Source organism: Bombina bombina, chromosome 2, assembly GCF_027579735.1.
Source record: "Bombina bombina isolate aBomBom1 chromosome 2, aBomBom1.pri, whole genome shotgun sequence".
Taxonomy (NCBI): Eukaryota; Metazoa; Chordata; class Amphibia; order Anura; family Bombinatoridae; genus Bombina; species Bombina bombina.
In genome coordinates, this window is record NC_069500.1 from 473,126,827 (window position 1) to 473,151,259 (window position 24,433).

General features: G+C 39.5%; 1 protein-coding gene across 1 annotated transcript in view; it reads right to left on the reverse strand.

The window, feature by feature from the left end:
• MVK (mevalonate kinase) overlaps window positions 1-24,433 on the reverse strand; it is a 92,588-nt gene that overhangs the window by 66,896 nt on the left and 1,259 nt on the right. Inside the window, exons 2-3 of the mRNA XM_053702111.1 lie at window positions 12,666-12,813; window positions 10,464-10,608 (exon numbers count right to left, since the gene is read on the reverse strand). Of these exons, the coding sequence (XP_053558086.1) occupies window positions 10,464-10,608; window positions 12,666-12,813 (293 nt within the window). The remainder of the gene's footprint in view (window positions 1-10,463; window positions 10,609-12,665; window positions 12,814-24,433) is intronic.

Sequence of the window (24,433 nt, forward strand, 5' to 3'; positions counted from 1 at the left end):
TTTTCATACACAGAAAAGAGATAGGAGAGGTATATCTAGAGGGGGATTTAAAGCCTCTCAGACTTTATGGACTATTCTTATAAATAGAGGCAATAAACTCACCAGTACCAATATTATTATAAAAATATTGTTTAAAGGGACAGTCTACTTGAAAAGTGTTATTGTTTAAAAAGACAGATAATCCCTTTATTACCAATTCCTCAGTTGTGCATAACCTTTTTATTAGCTTTTTACAATCTTGCATTTTAGCCAATTAATGCTGGTTCATGTGAACCCATTATTCTCCAGTGGAGTGAGCACAATGTTATCTGTATGGCACCCATGAACTAGAACTGTCTGGCTGTAGTACAAGATGTGAAAATAGCAATAGCATTTAGTTTAAAAATATAAAAGCTTATTTAAAAATTCCACTAAAATGATACAAGGAAAGCCCAAATGAAAAGACATACACCGTCATATGTATGTTTCATGCTAGTATGACACTTGTTTGCTGACAAGATTCAGCTGTTTTTGCACTAATTAATGTTTTGCTTTAAAACTGTAGATTTGGAAATATCACAGTTTCAACACATGTGAATGATACAGTTTGGCAGACAAAGACAAATAAACCCATAACCACATACCCAAGCTGTCATAAACAAATCTAAAGAAACCGAGGGGCTGAAGGAAATCCAGTCAAATGCTTGCTCTGCATTCAGGTCATCAAGCAGCACCAAATGATATGGTTTGCCTGTGAGCAGTCGTACAAGCAATGTTCCTGAAGACTGTAAAGCAGCTAAGGAACTATACTCGTGGTAAGACTATAAGCAGAAAAGTGCAGTACATGAAGCAATCAATAAGAATGACTTTTATGGTTCACAAAGTTAATATGCCAGAAGAAATACGGTTGAACTACATGGAGGTTGGCTGCAACCTTTTGCAAAAAGAGTGACAACAGCTCTATCATGGTCTAGAGGGTTATTTCATTTGGATTAAGGGATTTGGTCAAAAAGCCATTACATTTTAAATGAGCACAAGTATCGACAGATATTTAATCCATGCTCTACCTCTAAGAAAAGGAGTGGTGGGATTAAAACAGGACTGCAATTTACACAGACCTAAACTCTGAAGAAGGAACACACACAACACTCAGTACTTAACAAAATTTATGTTTACCTGATAAATTTATTTCCGGATATGGTGAGTCCACGGAGTCCTCAATTACTGTTGGGAATATCACTACTGGCCAGCAGGAGGAGGCCAAGAGCACCACAGCAAAGCTGTTAAGTATCACTCCCCTCCCACAATCCCCAGTCATTCGACCGAAGGAAAATGGAGAAAAGGAGTAACACAAGGTGTAGAGGTGCCTGAAGTTTAGTTAAAAAAAAAACAAACAAAAAAACTGTCTTTACAACACAGGGCGGGCCGTGGACTCACCATAATATTGTTTTCTTTCCTAAGATATGGTGAGTCCACGGAGTCCTCAATTACTGTTGGGAACCAATACCCAAGCTAAAGGACACAGAGGACTAGAGAGGGACAAGACAGGTATACCTAAACGGAAGGCACCACTGCTTGAAAAACCTTTCTCCCAAAAGAAGCCTCAGCGAAGCAAAAGTATGAAATTTATAACATTTGGAAAAAGTATGCAAAGAGGACCAAGTTGCAGCCTTGCAAATCTGTTCCACAGACGCTTCCTTTGTGAAAGCCCAAGAAGAAGATACAGCCCTAGTAGAGTGAGCTGTGATTCTCTCAGGAGGCCAGCAATCTCATACGCCAAACAAATGAATATTATTATTATTATCATTTACTTGTAAAGCGCCACCAAAGATAAGTATCAGTAGCTTTCTGACCTTTACGTTTTCCAGAAAAACAAACAATGAAGAAGACTGTCGAAAATCCTTAGTCGCCTGCAAATAGAATTTAAGAGCACTCACAATATCCAGGTTGTGCAACAAACGTTCCTTATGAGAAGAAGGATTAGGGGAGAGAGAAGGAACAACAATTTCCTGATTGATATTTCTATCCGAAACAACCTTAGGTAGGAAGCCAAACTTAGTACGAAGAACTGCAGTAAGAAACAAAAGCTTCCAAGATAACAACTTAATATCTATGGAATGCAGTGGCTCAAATGGAGCCTGCTGCAAAACTTTAAGAACAAGATTTAGGCTCCAAGGTGAAGCAACAGACTTAAACACAGGCCTGATTCTGACCAAGGCCTGACAAAAAGATTGCACATCTGGCACATCCACTAGACGCTTGTGCAGCAAAACAGATAGAGCAGAAATCTGACCTTTCAGAGTACTGACAGACAAATCCTTCTCCAGACCTTCTTGGAGAAAGGACAAAATCCTAGGTATCCTGACTCTACTCCAAGAGTAGCCCTTGGATTCACACCAATAAAGATATTTACGCCATATCTTATGGTAAATCTTTCTAGTAACAGGCTTACGAGCCGGAATCATGGTCTTAATGACCGACTCAGAAAATCCACGCTTAGACAAAACTAAGCGTTCAATCTCCAAGCAGACAGCTTCAGAGAAATGAGATGTGGGTGAAGGAAGGGACCCTGAAGAAGTAGGTCCTTTCTTAGAGGAAGTCTCCAAGGGGGGGAGAGACGACACCTCCAATAAGTCTGCATACCAGATCCTGAGAGGCCATGCAGGAGCAATTAGAATCACTAATGCCCTCTCCTGTTTGTTACAAGCAGTGACTTGTGGAAGGAGAGCAAACTGCCAGCGCATCTATTAGGAAGGCCTGAGGATCCCTTGACCTTGAACCATACTTTGGAAGCTTGGCGTTCTGACGAGACGCCATCAGATCCAACTCCGGTACCCCCCATTTGATGGTTAACCTGGAGAACACCTCCGTATGGAGTTCCCACTCCCCGGGATAAAAGGTCTGTCTGCTCAGGAAATCTACTTCCCAGTTGTCCACTCCTGAAATGTGGATGGCAGACAGACAGCAATTGTGAGCTTCCGCCCACTGAATGATCCGAGCCACTTCCTTCATGGCTAAGAAACTCTGAGTCCCTCCCTGGTGGTTGATGTAAGCCACTGAGGTGATGTTATCGGACTGGAGCCTGATAAACCGGGCTAAAGCCAGCTGCGGCCAAGCCGTCAAAGCATTGAAGATCGCTCTCAACTCCAATATGTTTATGGGGAGAGCAGATTCCTCCTGAGACCAAAGTCCCCGTGCCATCAACGAGTCCCAGACTGCTCCCCAACCCATCAGGCTGGCATCCGTGGTCACAATCACCCAAGAAGTTCTCCGAAAACATGTCCCCTGAGAGAGATGTTCCTGAGACAGCCACCACAGGAGAGAATCTCTTGTCGACTGATCTAGCACTATCCTCTGAGACAGATCCGCAAATCCCTGTTCCATTGACTGAGCATGCATAACTGCAGCGCTCTCAAATGGAATTGTGCAAAGGGGACGATATCCTTGAAAGAAACCATTAGGCCAATTACCTCCATACATTAGGCCACTGATGGGCGTACAGTCGACTGTAGAGAGAGGCAAGCAGAAAGAATCTTGTTTCTTCTGACCTCCGTCAGAAATATTTTCATTGCCAGGGATTCTATAATGGTCCATAAGAAAACTACCCTTGTAACTGGAACAAGAGAACTCTCTTCCAAATTCACCTTCCATCTGTGGGAACGAAGAAAAGACAGTTAGATCTCTGTGTGAGATTTTGCTAGTTCAAAAGATGGCGTCTGCACCAAGATATCGTCCAGATTGGGCGCCACAACAATTTCCCGAGACTGAATCACTGCCAAAAGAGCCCCCAGATCCTTTGAGAAAATTCTGGAAGCTGTGGCAAGACCGAATGTAAGAGCCACAAACTGATAATGTTTGTCCAGAAAAGCAAAAAAAGCAGAAATTTGTGATAATCCGTGTGTATGGGAACAATCGCTCATAGGCAGGAAAGGGCCTGTAGACATTTCAAGAACGCCTCTCTCTTTATTTGGTTTGCAGATAATCTTGAGAGGTAGAACCTGCCCTTGGGGGGAAAAGGTCTTGAATTCTAACTTGTAACCCTGGGATACTATGTCCACTGCCAAAGGATCTGGGACATCTCGTATCAATGCTTGAGAGAACTGAGAAATTCTGCCCCCCACTTGATCCGATCCCGGATCGGGGGCAACCCCTTCATGATGATTTAGACTCAGCTGCGGGCTTCTTAGATTGTTCCCTTTGTTCCAAGACTGATTGGGTTTCCAAGAAGGCTTGGATTGATCCTGCTTGGCAGAGGAGGGGGAAGATTTACCTCTGAAGTTACGAAAGGTACGAAAATTACTCTGATGTCCTTTCGGCCTATTCTTCTTCCTATTTGTGGCAGAAAAGACCCTTTACCTCCCATGATATCGGAAATAATTTCTGCCAAACCAGGTCCAAAACAATGTCTTACCCTTGTAAGGAATCGCCAGTTTTGACTTGGATGAAACATCCTCTGACCAAGATTTCAGCCATAACGCTCTACGTGCCAATACAGAGAAACCAGATATTTTGGCTCCTAACTTAATGACCTGCAAAGAAGCATCAGTAATAAAGGAATTGGATAACTTACGAGCCTTAATCCTATATCTCCTCCAACTGAGTCTGTTTGGAGAGACTCAGACAGTGCGTCAAACCAAAAAGCTGCCGCACTTCTCCCATTCCCGAGTAATAATTTCCCTAGTACGGTCTGGCACAGGAAACACCTCCACAGAGGAAAGAACATCAAAGTATCTATTCAATTTACTAGATTTCTTAGGATTGACAACAACAGAAGTATCAGAGTCATCCAGGGTAGCCAAAACCTCCTTTAACAAAACACGAAGGTGTTCAAGCTTAAACCTGAAGGATACAACTTCAGTATCAGAAGAAGGAATAATACTATCCAAATCTGAGATTTCACCCTCAGAGGCTACCGATGTATCCTTCTCTTCCGATTTATGAGAAAGAGCAACTTGGTTAGCCGGAACAGAATCAGAAACCTTACTCTCCGATTCTTTGATTTTCCTCTTGTGTCTTCCCTGAAGCAAGAGAATGGCAGCTAATGCCTCAGATACCGCAGAGGATACCTGGGCGGCAATTTCTGCATGCAAAAGAACTCCTCCAGGAGATTGTGAGGAACTGCAAGGCACTGCATGTGATGCCGTTAAAGGGCCAGTAAACCTAGGAAATAATGTTATATAATTCTGCACATAGTGCAGAATTATATAACATTAGCTTAGCTCCAGAATTCAAAAGTATATAGTTAAAAAGATATCACGCAAAGAAAACAGAACGCCGCTCTTGGCTCTGCTGAGCGGGTCTGTTTTCTTCTGCTAAGCGCATCACGGGCACGCTGTCTATTTACAGCACGTCCGATCGCACTATTAAAATCAATGTAGCTCGCTCCCGCTCTGGTCTGGTTACGGGAGCGAGCTACATTGAATTTAATAGCCCTATCGGGCCGGCTGTGATTAGACAGCGTGCCCAGATGCCCTTAGCAGAAGAAAACAGACCCGCTCAGTAGAGCCAAGAGCGGTGTTCTGTTTTCTTTGCGTGATATCTTTTTAACTATTTACTTTTGAACTCTGGAGCTAAGCTAATGTTATATAATTCTGCACTATGTGCAGAATTATATAACATTATTTCCTAGGTTTACTGGCACTTTAAGGCTTGGGGTGATCTGCGGCATTGCCTGAGCAGGCTTGGAGAAATCTGCGGCATTGCCTGAGCAGCATCAACCTGAGAGAGTGGTGGCTCAGCATCAAAAAGCCTATCTTTAAACATTAATGTCCTCTCAATACAAGGAGAACAAAAAGGCAAAGGGGGTTCAACTTGGTTATTCATACAAAGCTTACATGCAACAGGGGAGCAATATCTCTAAGTCTATATTGCAGCCAAATTAACAGTGAGCAAAAAAAAAAATTATATCCATTCCCAAAGGAATCAAGGACTTAACCCAGTTTCTCAATGCAATTTAATAGGAAACCCAATTACATGGCAATACCTCCTCACCACGGAGGATTAAATACAAACAACCTCTACACCTCAGTGTTATTACTGAGGTGCCTTCCTGCCCCCTCTGCACTCAGGAGTAGAAAAGTGACCTTAAACTTCCTCTTTGATCGCAGAAGCTCCAGTAGGTCTCTGCAGAGCAAATTAGTGATCCGCTGGAAGCTGCCCACTTTAGTGTAGGAAAACGCTCGCTTTTAGTGGGAAGTACCGTTAGAGACCAAGGATCCGCCTCCCTTCTTGTCAGAGACGGTCCCGACGGCCATTAAGGCAAATATCGATCAGAAAATATAGCCCGATTCTAAATCAGTTACCTCCGGAGTAATGAAGTAAACTCAAACAAAGCAATCACCCATCTGACTCAACCGGATATGTAGTGAAGTTAAACACACTGAGTCTCCAATTAACATTCTCAAATGTCACCCGCAGTGCTTGCTCCCTGCCATAATAACCTGTTTGTCATCTCAGGCATGTAACCCCAGAATTAGTGCAGCTCCTGCTTTAGTGCCAGTGATCTTTTTCATAAAAAAACAAAAAATGGCACTTACCTGCACCTCTGGCTGTCCGGCAGGAGGACAGCTCACCCAGCATGAGAGGAAGCCACACCTCAGAGACCTGTGAAAACAAGAAAGGACAGAGTAAACCTACTCTGGCTTTCTACATAAAGGCAGCAACCTGTTAAGAAAATGCAGTAAGGCCCACCTCATAAGTTCCTAACTGCTTGAAAGCTACCACTGCCCTACTGAAGAGACTGACGTGGAGTACAGCTAAACCCAATCTTAGGAGGAAAGATCAGAGCAAACCTACTCTGGCTTTCAAAATAATAAACTCTTGAGTAAAGAAAATCTTATTCAGACACCTAAACTTCACCTCCTTCTTGCGCCGAAGGTAAAGAGAATGACTTGGGATTGTGGGAGGGGAGTGATACTTAACAGCTTTGCTTTGGTGCTCTTTGCCTCCTCCTGCTGGCCAGGTGTGATATTCTCTACAGTAGTTGAGGACTCCGTGGACTCACCATATCTTAGGAAAGAAATATATCTTTTATACCCTGGAATGGAATTTTCCACTTCCCTTTAAAAGGCTAAATAAATGCTGGAAATATCAAACTGTCTTTGCAAAAGGTTTTATAGACAACAATTTAGGAAAATCTGTTTCAATATAAGGAAAACTACATTGTCATCAATAATATCCAAAACAACAAATTGTGATAGATTTAAAAGTGTGACATTTCAAAAAAGGTTATCCGAAGAAACTATAAATCACAGCAGCCTTAAAAAATAAACCTTTGTTGTATTGCACTGACTATTTCTCTATATTGCCCTCCAATGCTTTTTAGCAGGTTCTTCCCCAGACAGTATAATGTTTCTCTCTTAAGCATGACAGGATTTGCATAATTTTCCCTATGACTGTATGATATCCAACTGATTATGTACAGTACGTGCTTGTGTGACATTACAGTTGAAGGTGCAATGTACTCAGGCAAGCAACGGTTAAATGTATTCAAAGTTCCTGCAGGGACATCTTTTCACATGGACTCTGGAATCTCTCTCCCCCACATTCCACTAGGAGGATGATTTCTGCTGCTGCCTCTTCTTTATCCAGCTTTCCTATAACCAATACTGTAGTATTTCAATTTTCAGTGAATGTGGTATATTCAACAGGCAAAAGCAACTATTTCAGATTTTTTTTTATGTTTTAAACAATATAAATACAACCCAGTAGGTAAAATGGATAGCTGGGAACACATTAACAGGGCGAATATTTTACAGTACTCTGTCCCTTTGAAAAGATGCAATTCCTCTACACATACACATTTGTAATTAGTCTCCATGCAGGTCCTCTCCTCAGCAACTGACTAATTCCCATTCCCCAGAAATTATCCAAGTTTATAGGGAAAGATTAAAAGTGGAGCACAATCGATAGTGTGTGTGTGTATGTAATATATATATATATATATATATATATATCTCAATTAAAATTATGGGGAGGTAAAAAGTGAGTTTAAAATCCTCCACTAAATACAAAATATAGAGAAAATAACTCAATGTGTAAACCATTTACAAATCTAAACAAGTCAGAAGACTTGCTTTAAACCCAGAAACTCTCTGACTACACCGTTTCCAATGCAGCAAAGGAATCTGGGTAAGATATGCAAATGAGGTTCACAATGACTCACCTTTTTACTTTTAGCCTGCTTTTTAAGACAGGCTTCCCTTTACGCCTTAGCACTGCTGCATTACACAGCTTTTATGCTTAGCTAGGGTTAGTACAGTGAATCAGACCAATCCCAGGACAGCTGTTTCGTGGTTTTTGCCACTCATCAGCTGGGAGTAGGTTGAATCACTGCTTGGTAAAGTTCATTTCTGGGGGAAATTCAACAACAATTATATATATTCCATCTGAAGGTACAGGCACTCAATGGTCGTTTTTTTTTTTTATTTCATTTATTGATACAAGTTAAAATGAAGACATAACGGTTCGGCACATTGCTATGCCTTTGTCAAATGTCAAAAAACAATAAAACAGGTAACCTAAAACTAATGACAAACTATTAAAAACCCACTCCTTTTATACTTATCTAATTACCACCACCTTTACGATCGTATCACCATCAGACACCTGTGTGGGACGTCATCGAAGTGCACCGACGCACAAAGCGTCATGACGTAGGTGGATCTATCGGCTGGACACCTTAACCCCAAGGGGCCTTAACACTTCCCTGGACTTCAGACCTTTCTATTAAAGGCCTCATGATTGGAGGAATATTTCCCCTGCTCTACCTAATGATACTCCTACTCGTCCAATGGCATCTCCCAACGGGTTCTCGCTATTTATTAATGTTTCTAACATATACCTTAGAGGCATGAAGCATTGTCGTATCCTTGGATCCCTTCATGGATTATGCTATACAGCCTCAGGATATATTCTTTATTCTGGTTGTTATTATTTATTTATGTACAGCTAGTACTAATGTAGACTTTTATTTTAAGCCATATGATTTGTAAAAGTGCATAATATGCAATGTGATGATTCTCTGCATGTGAATCACTCGGTAGTTGCTATGTCAGGTCTGGGCTTGTTGTCATTGCTATTGGTATCTTATAATGGATCTGTGTGGCATCTTGTCTGATTGCACATTTTTTCATTTAGCCCAATATACCTTCATTGGCTTTACCGCTTGATTGACTTATTTACACATATCATCCCCTGTTTGATCATCTGTGATCGATGTTCACATATAAACACTTGTTGTGTGCGATCGTCGTTTACAAGTGACCAGGCTAGATAGTGTTTGTTTATAGACGTTGCCACGAAAACGTCGGCACCTACGTCATGACGCTTTGTGCATCGGGTGCACTTCGATGACGTCACACACAGGTGTCTGATGGTGATACGATCGTAAAGGTGGTGGTAATTAATAAGTATAAAAGGAGTGGGTTTTTAATAGTTTGTCATTAGATTTAGGTTACCTGCTGTATTGTTTTTTGACATTTGACAAAGGCACAGCAATGTGCCAAAACGTTATGTCTTCATTTGTATCAATAAATGAAATTATTTTTTTTTTAAAAAACATTGAGTGCCTGTACCTTCGGATGGATTGGATATTTTTTTTAGCAGTGCACCGTGGCATTACTACCTGTGGGTGAGATTGTGCTGACCTTCTTGGAATTTGTGTATGTGAATGTGTGTGTGTGGGTACATATGTGTATGTGTGCAGGGTTTTTAACTTACATTTCAATACAACACTAAATTACTCCATGGGAGTGAGCCCAATGTTATCTATATGGCACACATGAACTAGTGCTGTCTAGCTGTAAAAATGCACTGAGATTAGAGGAGGCCTTCAATGGCTTAGCAATTAGCATATGAGTCTACCTCAATTTAGCTTTCAACAAAGAACAACAAAAGAACAAAGCAACTTTGATGATAAACGTATATTGGAAAGATGTTTAAAAATTGCATACCCTATCTGAATCAAGAAAGTTTAATGTAGTTTAGACTGTCCCTTTAAGTGGATATTTAGGGCACCTTTGGTTAGTGCTTGAGCCATAGCCAAAAGGAGTTTTTCAGCATGACGTTTATTATTATGTAAGGGATTAACACACCTGCACTGACATCCTGATGTTTGTGTGCTCTAGACTTTTCTTCAAAAGCTAATATCTAAATATAAAACATTTAAGCGCTACTAATTTAACTCAAGTGACACTAGCGCACAACAGAGCTAATATTTTTGGGCTCCGATTGTAATCTAGCCCTTAATGTTTAAGTGTGTGTTTGTGCCAAGGTAGGTTACAGTACTTGTGCACACAAATGCAATGCCATATCTTTTGGTAAAGTTTTGTTCAGTTCACACAGCTGTTTGAATGATGATAACAATTGCCTAATAGAAGTTATATTTTATTTTTTCACCTGTATGAAAGGGTATTTTCATTTTGAATAGTCAGGAACTGTGTTAGGCTTCAATGATACCAAGCCATAAAAAAAATGTGACTTACCTACCACAGATGCATAAGTAAAGGTACAGGAAAGTGATTAAAGCAAGATCTCCTGTGTCTTTTGATCCTGTAGCAAATCCTGCAAATCTCTTCAGTGCATCCAGGTGCTCTGGGCTTGGACTTGTAGGCTCATCTTTAAAGCAACCTAAGCAATAAACATGTAGCATGAAAGAAAGCAGGGGAGATAAATAAAGGATTGAATACATAACTGCTATGTTACATTGCATACTAAATAAAAACATAATTAGGAACCATTTTGATTTAAACACCAATCCCTGTATATCTTTATCAAGAAATAACAGAACTCACCCCCTCCCCCATTTTTTGTGGAGGCTGATTGTCAAACTCCATCTGCTTCTACTGCCCAGGTAGATCAATCCTTGAGCCCTTCTGAAAACTGGAACTCAAATTCAGTTGGTAATGATTTTGCTGGTGAGGAAATTAGTTTTCCTTCAATCTATTCTATCAACATAATGGCATAAACATCTAAACTCATACAGACTTTGCATTTACCATTCATAATATATTTATCTGGACAGTAAGAATGTAAAACAATATATTTTGAGCAATGAAAGTCCGAAGCAACCTTAGCTAAAAATTCTGAAACTCTTCGTAATGAAACTTTGTCCTAATTAAGTACATGATATTATACTGAAAGCGCTCAACGCACTGAAACTCTTATAGCATAATGGCAACAAAAAACAAACAAACACAAAAATGTATATACTGTGCACTTTTACACATGCTCAGTAGGAGAAAGTGTGCATCTAAAAATGTGCACATTTTGATAATAATATACATGGGGGGATTAAATTGCATGCTTTATCTTAATCATCAAACTTTAATTTAGACTTCAGTGTCCCTTTAAAGTGAAGGTCCATTTTGATGAATAAGTGCCCGGTTTTTAATAAAACAATTTAAAACAAGGGCACTTTAATTCATCAAAATTGACATTTCACTGTTTTCTTCAAAAACGTACCTTTTAATCCTTAATGCCGCTCCAGCGATTCCCCTGGCCGTTGCAAGCCTCTGCAGACGTCAGAAATTACGAATTAGGCTTCCTCCAATCACAGCTCCCCCCCCCCCCCCCGGGGGAATCTTGGCCTGATGCAACTCTGTGATTGGAGGAAGCCGGATTCGTAATTTTGGACCCGCGAAGACGGCTTGCAACGGGCGGAGGAAGTGCTGGAACGGCTGCCAGGATTAAAAGGTAAGTTTTTGAAGAAAACAGTGAAATGTCAATTTTGATGAATTAAAGTGCCCTTGTTTTTAATAGGTTTATTCAAAACCGGGCCTTCACTTTAACACTGAGATCAGCGACTTCTGCACTCCCCATCTTAGAAATATACAGTAAACCTTCTTCATAAGCTTTGAGACTCATGATTTTGCCATGTCCCTTGTACACAATATGAGGTAAACATTTCTGATTAGTGATACACAGGAGATTTTTTAATAAGTTGAGCTGGAGTCATGTAGCCCAATTGAATCATTTGAAAACTTGATAGTTCTGTAAAGTTCTATAAATTCTGTTATGAAGACAGCTAATTTACAATAACCTAAAAAGATTATTAGTTCATACAATGCAAACACGGAGATGTTATCTCCTGCAGAAATCCACTGGGTAATTCAGAATTCTTAATAGTTTCTCAGCACATATAATAGTTGATAACACTGTTTTATTGTAAAAATATTGGCATCAATAGGCAAAATTGCATTCTGAAGCTGCTAAAGTGGCAAAAATGATATTAAAAATTTCACAAAATGTAGAAGTTGACATTAATCTCTTAGCTGCAAAGAGGACTGCAACAAATTACGTTATTGTGTTCCAGCCCAGAGATGAATTTTATACCTAACCCTACACTAGTCACTATAGCCATCGACCTCATGTTAAAGTAACGTTAAAAAACGGTTTTAGCTGCCCTATTTAAATCTTTTATATCCTCCAATACTATTGATGGTTATCAAGCTAGAGTATAGTTAGTCATTGCCGCAAAAGGAAGACAAAACTATATAGATTAAAGGGAGAGGTTTCCATAAACAACTGCAAGTAGAACTAGTAACTATTAAACTAGATCGTCGTCTTGTCCCAAAGTTTCTGCCTTTTTTTTTGTAAGTCTATTAAATATGTTATAATAGAAGTGAATATATATATATATATATAGGAATTTAACCAAAACAGAATAAAATGTTATTTGAACTTACCTTCCAATATAGGCACCAGGGTCTGAAGTTGAGAGATATCCCAGATTTGCTTGATACCAATGTTCGGTAAATGTATAACAACTGTATTATCTTTACAAGGGCGAATTCTAAGGAAGGTTCTTAAATTCAGTCCAACTGCTAAAGCCAACTGTATAATTACAAGACAAAACCAGCCACAGATGAAGCACATGCACAGATACTAATGACACAAACAAGGATAACTACTATAAGAAAAATATCTACATGTCTGTCTTTCTCAATATCCTAGTAAGCAGGTTATGTGTTGGCTCTGGTCATTAAAGGAATAGTAAACCCAATTTTTTTTCTTTCACGATTCAGATAGAGCATGCAATTGTAAGCAACTTTCTAATTAACTCCTATTATCAATTTGTTTTCCTTCTCTTGGTATTTTTATTTTAAAAGCAGAAATGTATGTTTAAGAGCCAGCCTATTTTTGGTTCAGAACCGGGATATTGGTGGCTAAATGTAACTAACCAATCAGCAAGTGCAACCCAGTTTCTGAACCAAAAATGGGCAGGCTCTTAAACATACATTTCTGCTTTTCAAATAAAGATACCAAGAACAGGAAGAAAAAAATGATAATAGGAGTAAATTAGAAAGTTGCTTACAATTGCACGCTCTGTCTGAATCATGAAAGAAAAAATGTGGGTTTACCATCTCTTTAAGTGAAATCCGGCAATTTCTTACAAGTCCCTATCTGATCACATTAGCTGAAGTGTAAAAGGGTCTTCTAACATGTTAAATAAATAAACTTGTCTTTCCCCAACTCCCCACATACTGACATCTGTGGTATATTTATTGCATTTGTTTTAAATTGGTTTCACTGCTATCAAGCACAGCTGTATTGACATAGAACAGTTGTTTTTTTTTTTTTAAAAAAAAGGCCAGTTAAACACTACTCTAAAAATGAATGTTTTTAAATAGATTTTTAATCCATCCCTAAAATTGACATAAGTTAATTAAACTCTACGATGCAAAAAAACTTGCATATAAAATAAAAGTTTTAAAAGTAAAATGTTTAAGCACATATATAAAGTAATCTCCAAAGCAGTGATCCACTACTGGGACCTGCCAGAATGACAAGAGGCATATTTGTGTAACCACAAATCACCAGCTACCTCCCAGTAGTGCAGTGCTGCTCCTAAAACTACCTAGGTATGTTTTTTTTACAAAGTATACCAAGAGAACAAAGTACATTTCATAAATTAAAAAAAATGAAAAGTATCTTAAATGTCATACTCTGAACCACGAAAGTTTAATGTTAACTTTTACAAATATATCACCCGATGATCAAAACTTTGCGGGGCCAGAAATGAAAAATCAACCTCAAACAAAGGATATGTCAAAAAGTATATACTTATTGGCTTTTGATGAAAGCTCCAAAAAAATTAAGGAAGTAGCAAAATTGAAGTCTTCTGGGTGTAAAACAGCAATAAAGGAAAGGACCGTACTTACGTATTCAAGAGCTATAACTTAGCTATAAGTAAAAAGAAGAAGCAGAACCTAAATAGACTGGGACTTGATTTGGACTTAGACTGTTCAGTTGAAGCGTTTTTACATGTTGAAGGAATGTGATTGGGCAGGTGTGGTCACGGGCAATGGTGACGTACGCACCACTGAGTATAGCGCAACTAAGAGATTAGGCATCTGTGATGTCATGTGTAATAGTGACGTTAACACTACTGAATATGCCGCCGGTAAGAGATTGGCCAATAACTGTCACATGGAACAGTGACATATGCAGTAGAACAAACCTCGCATAGAATTTCGTTATAAGTGATTTCCGTGTAAACCATTTAACACATTAGCTATTTAGAGATCGACCAGCCGCGGTCGCATGGAATAATGACACATATGGAAAAGTACATGAAGAATCACATAAAGGGTGACTACTGTTAAACTATTGGTATCACTGAGCTAAAATAAGGACGAGGTAATGAACCATAAACAAGACATTAGAAATAAATGGGTCACATAATATAATAATGAGATAGATCTGGGATACAAGCATATAACTTGCTTATACGGACTTGGATTGCTGGCTGTTGGAGGATATTGATATAGGTCACTAAAACTGATATGCATTTTGATTTGATTTGAATGTATACATTTGTTCACTGGTCTAGGATTGTGTATGTTATATAATATTATTTGTGATATATGGAATGTTTAGCCACATAGGATACAATGTTATAATGTTGCAATGGCAACAATATTAATCTATGATTTGTTAAAGTGAAAGTAAATGTTTCAAGTGGACAATATTGCTATAGTATAATATAGTCACCAAGATTATAGTCGCTAACTTCATTTTTAAATACATTTTTTAGAAAGGTTATATTTTATATATTTATGATCGCCGTTTTATTACCCTTCCTCCGCCCACTCGCTCTTTTCTGGGTTTCTGTATTCAACTGATTTCTGCTGTCCCACACGCTGCATGCGTAAGTCAACGTGCGCATTCTCGTGATTGCTAATCTATGCGCATGCGCTAACTTTATCCGCAAAGATACATACTAGCAATTATTCTTTTGATTCATTGTTTAGTCACTTAGCGGCTTCCGTGAACGTGCTAGTGGTCTGCGATACAATGAAAGGTTTCACGCATGCGCATTAGAACAAGTGGGAGGTAATCATGGTGAGTTAGATGCCAATGGGGGAACCAATCCGTTAGATACGGATGAAAACGTCACGCTGTTATAAGAAAAAAAAAAAATTATGCAGGTGGAGCAAAGGCGACAATATTCGGCAAACTAAATAACTAAATATAGAGATTTATAAAGCGATCTATACATAATTATGAATTAAAGTACACTTTACTTTGTAATTAAGTTACATTTCTAACGAACAATTAGTATAACTTTACTTTCACTTTAAGAACACGTGTTTGAAATACACCCAGAATGGGCGGCGTGTTTGTTGATTGGTTAACAAAATATTTAAATAGTAGGTATCGTATAAGGTGCTTTATGCCTGATGAAACGGCTATTCCAGAGCATTGCATAATAGGGGGATTATTTGGACACCCCCTTATTCACTGATTGTTGTTTTTAATCTGTTGTTTTTAAAAAAAAAACAAGTTTTTAACTCAAAGGGACACTGAACCCAAATTTTTTCTTTTGTAATTCAGAAAGAGCATGCGATTTTAAGCAACTTTCTAATTTACTTCTATTATCAATTTTTCTTCGTTCTCTTGCTATCATTATTTGAAAAAGAAGGCATCTAAGCTTTTTTTTGGTTTCAGTACGCTGGACAGCACTTTTTTATTGGTGGATGAATTTATCTACCAATCAGCAAGGACAACCCAGGTTGTTCACTAAAAATGGGCCGGCATCTAAACTTACATTCTTGCATTTCAAATAAAGATACCAAGAGAATTAAGAAAATTTGATAATAGGAGTAAATTAGAAAGTTGCTTAAAATGTCATGCTCAATCTGAATCACAAAAGAAAAATTTTGGGTACAGTGTCCCTTCAAGTATAGTGAAAAGCACCTTATATTTTTTCGCTCATTGGAGTGCTACATGGATGTGAACTCTGTATCCTGCTTGTAATCCAGTTTGTTTGGTGAGACCAGGAGTGGGTGAGCTGATACACCCAGAGATATCAGCTTGCGACTACTAGCACAAGGGCGCTATTGCTGGTTGATCTGCACGAGGCGCCCCTCTGTCTTGCTTTTTGTTTTATCCGGATTTATCTGTGAGGAGTGCGGCCATCATCTTTTCATCATCTGTGGATGCCCACATACATCGTGGACAGTGCACAGCACTGGTCCAATTTTTGGGACTATCATAACACTCTATGTTTACTTGCACATAGATGTATGTTGTGTTTTATATATACACCTAATTATTGCTTAACCTTTTCATGCCATTATGCCGTTCTATTCTGTCATTATTACACTGGGCTTTAGAGCCGTTATGACGGAATAGAACGTCATAGCCAACGGCTGTCCTAAAGCCTGCTGTGCTTCCAGAATTTGATTGCGGTCTGGAGGGCGTTCCTAGGGTTGTAGGGACGCCCCCCAGACGCGATCCAATAATTGAAATCTCGCGATCGAGTACACGATAGCGTGGTTTCAATTTGTCTACATCGGAACAGTTGTTCCGATGTAGACACTTTAATCCAGTCACGAAAGGGTCAATTTGAATCTCTTTTTTATTTGCTCATTTTTGTCTATGTGCCCCCTCATTTTTTATCTTGTTTAATACATTTTCCTTTGTTGCTTTTCACATTCACAGGACTTCACGATTGCTACATTCTTTCTTTTTTGTAGGTATCATCCAGAGCCATTAAGAAGACAAGAACATACTTATGGATTATTTCTGGCATATCCTTTGTTAGTGTAAAGTTTATACACATTTTTACATTTACCTTTTGCATTTAATGAAAACCCACTCTGACACTTGCATGGGCTGCCCTTAAGGAATTATCTCAAAAAGGGACTGTCCCTGCAAGTAGCAAGATGTCTCCCATAGAAAGTAAAGGAGCTTTCTGGAAAGAGAAACCACTGGGAGAGTGAAGTTAGCAAGGGGTGCACTATAATATGAGATTACCCAGCCTTACAATCGCTTCATGCGTTTTTATGTTAGGGTAATAAATGCTTTGTGCAATATGACATAATATCACCACCTTTCAGGTTGCGTGGAAAAAACAGCAAGATCTACAGGGGAAAAATGTTTAGAGAATACACAAGACCTGAAAGAGAAATATCAGCTACATCCATGAAATGCTCCTGTTCAGCCCACTAGCAAAAGGCAGGGAAACTAATTTTTACAATAAGTTAAACAATGTGCTTTGAATTTAAGTTATACATAGGAAATTCACTGTGGTTTTTGCATGTGCAGTGTCGTTTTACTGTGAACCTTAGTTTTCTCCTGTATAATTTAAATAGTTTTTAATTCTTCTATAAAATAATATTTCTCTTGTTAAGTGTATCCAGTCCACGGATCATCCATTACTTATGGAATATATTCTCCTTCCCAACAGGAAGCTGCAAGAGTCCACCCACAGCAAAGCTGCTATATAGCTCCTCCCCTAACTGCCATATTCAGTCATTCTCTTGCAAGCCTCAACATAGATAGGAGGTTGTGAGAGTCTGTGGTGCTTTCTACTTAGTTTATTCTTCAATCAAAAGTTTGTTATTTTTAAATGGCACCGGAGTGTGCTGTTTATCTCAGGCAGTATTTGGAAGAAGAATCTGCCTGCGTTTTTCTATGATCTTAGCAGACGTAACTAAGATCCATTTGCTGTTCTCACACATTCTGAGGAGTGAGGTACTTCAGAGGGGGAATGGCGTGCAGGTTTTCCTGCAGATAAGGTATGTGCAGTAAAATATTTTTCTAGGAATGGAATTGACTAAGAAAATACTGCTGATACCGAAGTAATGTAAGTAAAGCCTTAAATGCAGGGATAGCGACTGGTATCAGGCTTATTAATAGAGATACATACTCTTGTAAAAATGTGTTTTAAAACGTTTGCTGGCATGTTTAATCGTTTTTTAACATATGTTTGGTGATAAAACTTATTGGGGCCTAAGTTTTTTCCACATGGCTGGCTTAAATTTTGCATAGAAACAGTTTCCTGAGGCTTTCCACTGTTATAGGATAAAAGTTACAGTTGGTGCAGTTAAAATTACAAACAGTGACATTCAGCTTCCCTCAGCAGTCCCCTGCATGCTATAGGACATCTCTGAAGGGCTCAAAAGGGCTTCAAAAGTAGGAGCTGTTATGACTGTTTAAAACATATTTTTCGTTTTGTTAATCTGTTTTTTGTATTAAGGGGTTAATCATCCATTTGCAAGTGGGTGCAATGCTCTGCTAACTTGTTACATACACTGTAAAAATTTTGTTAGTTTAACTGCCTTTTTTCACTGTTATTTCAAATTTTGGCAAAATTTGTTTCTCTTAAAGGCACAGTAACGTTTTATATATTTGCTTGTTAACTTGATTTAAAGTGTTTTCCAAGCTTGCTAGTCTCATTATTAGTCTGTTCTAACATGTCTGACATAGAGGAAGCTCTGTGTTCATTATGTTTTAAAGCCATGGTGGAACCCCATCTTAGAATGTGTACCAGATGTACTGATTTCATGTTAAACAATAAAGATCATTTTTTGTCTTTAAAAACATTTTCACCAGAGGATTCTGTCGTGGGGGTAGTTATGCCGACTAACTCTCCCCACGTGTCAGACCTTTTGACTCCCGCTTTAGGGACTCACGCTCAAATGGCGCCAAGTACATCAAGGGCACCCATAGCGTTTCTTTACCAGGGGATTCTGTCGAGGGGAAAGTTATGCCGACTAACTCTCCCCACGTGTCAGACCCTTCGACTCCCGCTTCAGGGACTCACGCTCAAATGGCGCCAAGTACATCAAGGGCGCCCATAGCGTTTATTTTACAAGACATGGCAAAGGTGGTGAATAATATTCTGGCAGCAGTATTAGTCAGACTACCTGAAATTAAAGGAAAGCAGTTAGCTCTGGGGGTAGATACAGAGCATACAGACGCTTTAAGAACCATGTATGATACTACCTCACAATATGCTTAGTCTGTGGGTGATTTTTTTATTTTTTTTTTGACTCAGGGAAGATGATTTAACCTGATTCTGATATTTCTACATTTAAAATTTATGCTTGAGAACCTCCACTTGTTGCTCAGGGAGGCTTTGGCTGCTCTGAATGAATGTGTACAATCGCAGGGCCAGAGAAATTGTGTAGACTGGATAAATAATATGCAGTGCCGGTGTGTACTGATGTTTTTCAAATACCTAAAGAGGTTTACTAAAAATTTTTTTTAATAAGGAATGGGATAGACCAGGTGTGCCGTTCTCTTCCCCTCCTATTTTTTAGAAGAATGTTTTCTAATAGTTACCACCACACGGGACTTCTGGCAGACAGTTCCTAAGGTGGAGAGAAGAGTTTCTACTCTAGCTAAGCGTACCACTACCTCTGACGAGGACAGTTGTGCTTTTTAGATCCAATGGATAAAAAATGTTTATTCAACAGGGTTTTATCCTGCAGCCCCTTGCATACATTGCTTCTGTCACTGCTGCTGCGGCGTTCTGGGTTGAGTCTCTTGATGAGGCTTTACAGTTAAGCGACTCCATTGGATGAATATATTTGACAAGCTTATGCTAGCCAATTCCTTTGTTTTCTGATGCCTTGTTCATTTGACTAGACTAACGGCTAAGAATTCTGTTTTTTTACTATACTGGCGCGCAGAGCGCTATGGCTTATATCATGGTCAGCTGTCGTGACTTTAATAAATAAGCTACTTAACTTCCCTTCAAGGGGCAGACCCTATTCTGGCCTGGTTTGAAGGAGATTATTGCTTATATCACTGGAGGAAAAGGTCATGCCCTTCCTCAGGATAGGTCTAAATCAAGGGCAAAAAAAAAAAAAAAGTCTAATTTTCGTACCTTTTAAAAACTTCAGGGCAGGTGTGGCATCCTCTTCCTCTAAGGCAAAACAAGAGGGAATTTTTGCTCAGTCCAAGGCGGTCTGGAGACAATCGGACCTGGAACAAAGATAAGCAGGCCAAGGAGCCTGCTGCTGCCTCTAAGGCAGCATGAAGGAACGGACACCTATCCGGTAACGGATCCTATAGGGGGCAGACTTTCATTCTTTGCCCAGGCGTGGGCAAGAGATGCCCAGGATCCCTAGGCATTGGAATTTATATCCCAGAGATATCTTCTGGATTTCAAAGATTCCCCCCCAAAAAAAGGGGAGATTTCGCCTTTCACAATTATCTGCAAACCAGATAAAGAAGGAGGCATTCTTACATTGTGTACGAGATCCATCCAGTTCCAAGAGAGGAACAGGGACAGAGTTTTTACTCAAATCTGTTTGTGGTTCCCAAGGAGAGGGAACCTTCAGACTTATTTTGGATCTAAAGATCTTAAACAAATTCCTCAGAATTCCGTCATTTAAGATGGAAACTATTCGTACCATCTTAACTATGATCCAGGAGAGTCAATAGAGGACTACAATGGATTTGAAGGATGCTTATCCTCACATTGTGATGCATAAAGATCACCATCGTTTTTCAGGTTTGCCTTTCTAGACAGGCATTACCAGTTTGTAGCTCTTTCCTTTGGGATATCTACAGCCCCAAGAATCTTTATGGAGGTTCTGGGGTCGCTTTGGCGGTCCTTAGACCGCGGGGCATAGAAGTGGCCCCTTATTTAGACGACATCCTGATACAGGAGTCAAACATCCAAATTGCCCAGTCTCATACGGACGTAGTACTGGCATTTCTGAGATCACATGGGTGGAAAGTGAACAAGGAAAGAGTTCTCTATCCCCAATCTCAAGGGTTTCCCTCCTAGGGACTCTGATAGATTCTGTAGAAATGAAAATTTACCTGACGGAGTCCAGGTTGTCAAAGTTTCTAAATTTCTGCCGTGTTTTTTTTTTTTTTTTTTTCATCCCATCCGCGCCCTTCGGTGGCTCAGTACATGAATGAAATCGGCTTAATGGTAGCGGCAAGGGACATAGTACCGTTTGCACATCTACATTTCAGACCGCTGCAACTATGCATGCTCAGTCAGAGGAACGGGGATTACACAGATTTGTCCCCCTGTTAAACCTGGACCAAGAGACCAGAGATTCTCTTCTCTGGTGACTATGTCGGGTCCATCTGTCCAAGGGTATGACCTTCCGCAGGTCAGATGGGACAATTGTTACAATAGATGCCAGCCTTTTAGGTTGGGATGCAGTCTGGAACTCCCTGAAGGCTCAGGGATAGTGGACTTAGGAGGAGACCCTCCTTCTAATAAATATTCTGGAACTGGGAGTGATATTCCATGCTCTTCAGACTTGGCCTCAGTTAGCAACTCTGAGGTACATCATACTCAGTCGGACAATATACACGACTGTGGCTTACATCAGCCATCAAGGGGGAACAGAAGTTCCCTAGCGATGTTAGAAGTCTTACAATAATTCACTGGACAGAGACTCACTCTTGTCTATCAGCTATCCATATCCCAGGTGTTGAGAACTGGGAGGTGGATTTTCTAAGTCGTCAGACTTTTCTTCCGGGGGAGTGGGATTTCCTCCGGAGGTCAAGACCAAGCAGGAGAGGGCTTTGGTGTTTTTGACAGCGCCTGCGTAGCCACGCAGGACCTGGTATGCAGATCTGGTGGACATGTCATCCTTTCCATCACGGTCTCTGCTTCAGAGACAGGTCCCTCTACCTCAGGGTCCTTTCAACCATCTAAATAGAATCAATCTGAGATGGACTGCCTGGAGACTGAACGCTTGATGTTATCAAAGCATGGCTTCTCCGAGTCAGTCATTGATACCTTAATACAGACATGAAAGCCTGTCTCTAGGAAAATTGAACATAGATATGGTGTAAATATCTGATTGTTATGAATCCAAGGGTTACTCATGGAGTAAAGTCTGGATTCCCAGGATATTATCTTTTCTCCAAGATGTTTTTGAGAAAAGGGTTGTCAGCTAATTCCTTAAAAGGGGACAAATTTTTACTCTGTCTATTTTTTTGCACAAGCGTCTGGCAGGTATTCTAGACGTTCAGGCATTTGGTCAGGCTTTGGTTAGATCCAAGCCTGTGTTTAAAACTGTTGCTCCGCCATGGAGTTTAAACCTGATTCTTAAGGTTCTTCAAGAAGTTCCGTTTGAACCTTTTTTGTTCCATAGATATCAATCTTTATCTTGGAAAGTTCCTTTTGGGTAGCTAATTCCTCGACTCGTAGAGTCTCCAAGTTATCTGTGTTACAATGTGATTCTCCTTATCTGGTCCTTCGTATGGATAAGGTAGTCCTGCGTACCAACCTGGGTTTTTTCCTAAGGTGGTATCTAACAAGTACATCACTCAAGAGATAGTTGTTCCATGCTTGTATCCTAATCCTTCCTCAAAGAAGGAACGTCTATTACACAATATTGGACGTGGTTTGTGCTTTAAAGTTTTACTTACAAGCTACTACAGTTTTCATGAAACGTTCACCTTGTTTGTTGTCTATTCTGGACAGAGGAGAGGTCAAAAGACTTCAGCAGCCTCTCTGTCTTTTTGGTTAAAAAGCATAATTCATTTAGCTTATGAGACTGCTGGACAGCAGCCTCCTGAAGGGATTACAGCTCATTCTACTAGAGCTGTGGTTTTCACTTGGGCCTTTTTTAAATGTGGCTTCTGTTGAACAGATTTACAAGACGGAGTCTTGGTCTGCGCTTCATACTTTTCAAATTTAACAAATTTGATACCTTGCTTCTTCGGAGGCTATTTTTGGGAGAAAGGGTTTTTTACAGGCAGTGGTAACTTCCGTTTAAGTACCTGCCTTGTCCCTCCCATCATCCGTGTACTTTAGCTTTGGTATTGGTATTCCATAAGTAATGGATGATCCGTGGACTGGATACACTTAACAAGAGAAAACATAATTTATGCTTACCTGATAAATTTATTTCTCTTGTAGTGTATCCAGTCCACGGCCCGCCCTGTCACTTTAAGGCAGGTAATTTTTTCATTTGAACTACAGTCACCACTGCACCCTATGGTTTTTCCTTTCTCTGCATGTTTTCGGTCGAATGACTGAATATGGCAGTTAGGGGAGGAGCTATATAGCAGCTTTGCTGTGGGTGGACTCTTGCAGCTTCCTGTTGGGAAGGAGAATATATTCCATAAGTAATGGATGATCCGTGGACTGGATACACTACAAGAGAAATAAATTTATCAGGTAAGCATAAATTATGTTTTTTGCATAATAATTTTGTTACAGTTTTCAATGCAATTAAAGGGATATGAAACCAAACTTTTTTTTCATCATTCAGATAGAGCATGTGATTTTAAAAAAAACTTTCTAGTTTACTTCTATTATGAATTATTCTTAACTCTCTTGGTATTTTTTTTTTTATGAAAAGCATGGAGATATGCTTAGGAGCAGGCCCATTTCAGTTATTCATTTACAAGAGCACTATTTCCTGCCATGCAGTGCACCAGATGGCTACCAAGGTATCTCTTCAACACAGAATATCACAGGAATGAAGCAAATTTAATAAAATAATTATAGTGGAAACTTTTTTTATAATTGCATGCTCTGTCTGAATCACAACAGAACATTTTGGGTTTCATATCCCTTTAACCCCTTAAGGACCGGGCATTTCGGGCACTAAAAGTTCCCCAAAAGACCAGAGCATTTTTAGCATGTTTGCCATCACTCCCTTTAAAAAGAAACAGAGCCTTGTTTTTTTTATTTTTTATTTACCTATCAAAACTACATATATTTTTTTTAGTAGACAACCCAAAGTATTGATCTAGGCTCATATTTCATATATATTTAATGCCACCATTTCACCGCCAAATGTGATCAAATAAAAAAAAACGTTAACTTTTTCACAAGCTTTAGGTTTCTCATTGAAATTATTTACAAACAGCTTGTGCAATCAGAGCACACATGGTTGTAAAAGCTTCTCTGGGATCCCCTTTGTTCAGAAATAGCAGACATATATGGATTTGCCATTGCTTTTTGGTAATTAGAAGACCGCTAATTGCAGATGTGAATCACACTTTTATTATTCCCAGCAGTGAAGGGGTTAATCAGGTAGCTTGTAAGGTTAATTTTAGCTTTAGTGTAGAGATTATCCTCCCACCTGACACTTCCCACCCCTTGATCTCTACCTGATCCCTCCCAAACAGCTCTCTTCCCTTTCTCACCCCCCCCCCCCCACCCAACTGGTCACCCCCATCTTAGATACTGGCAGTCTGCCAGTATGCAGTTTTAGTCAATTTTGGGGGG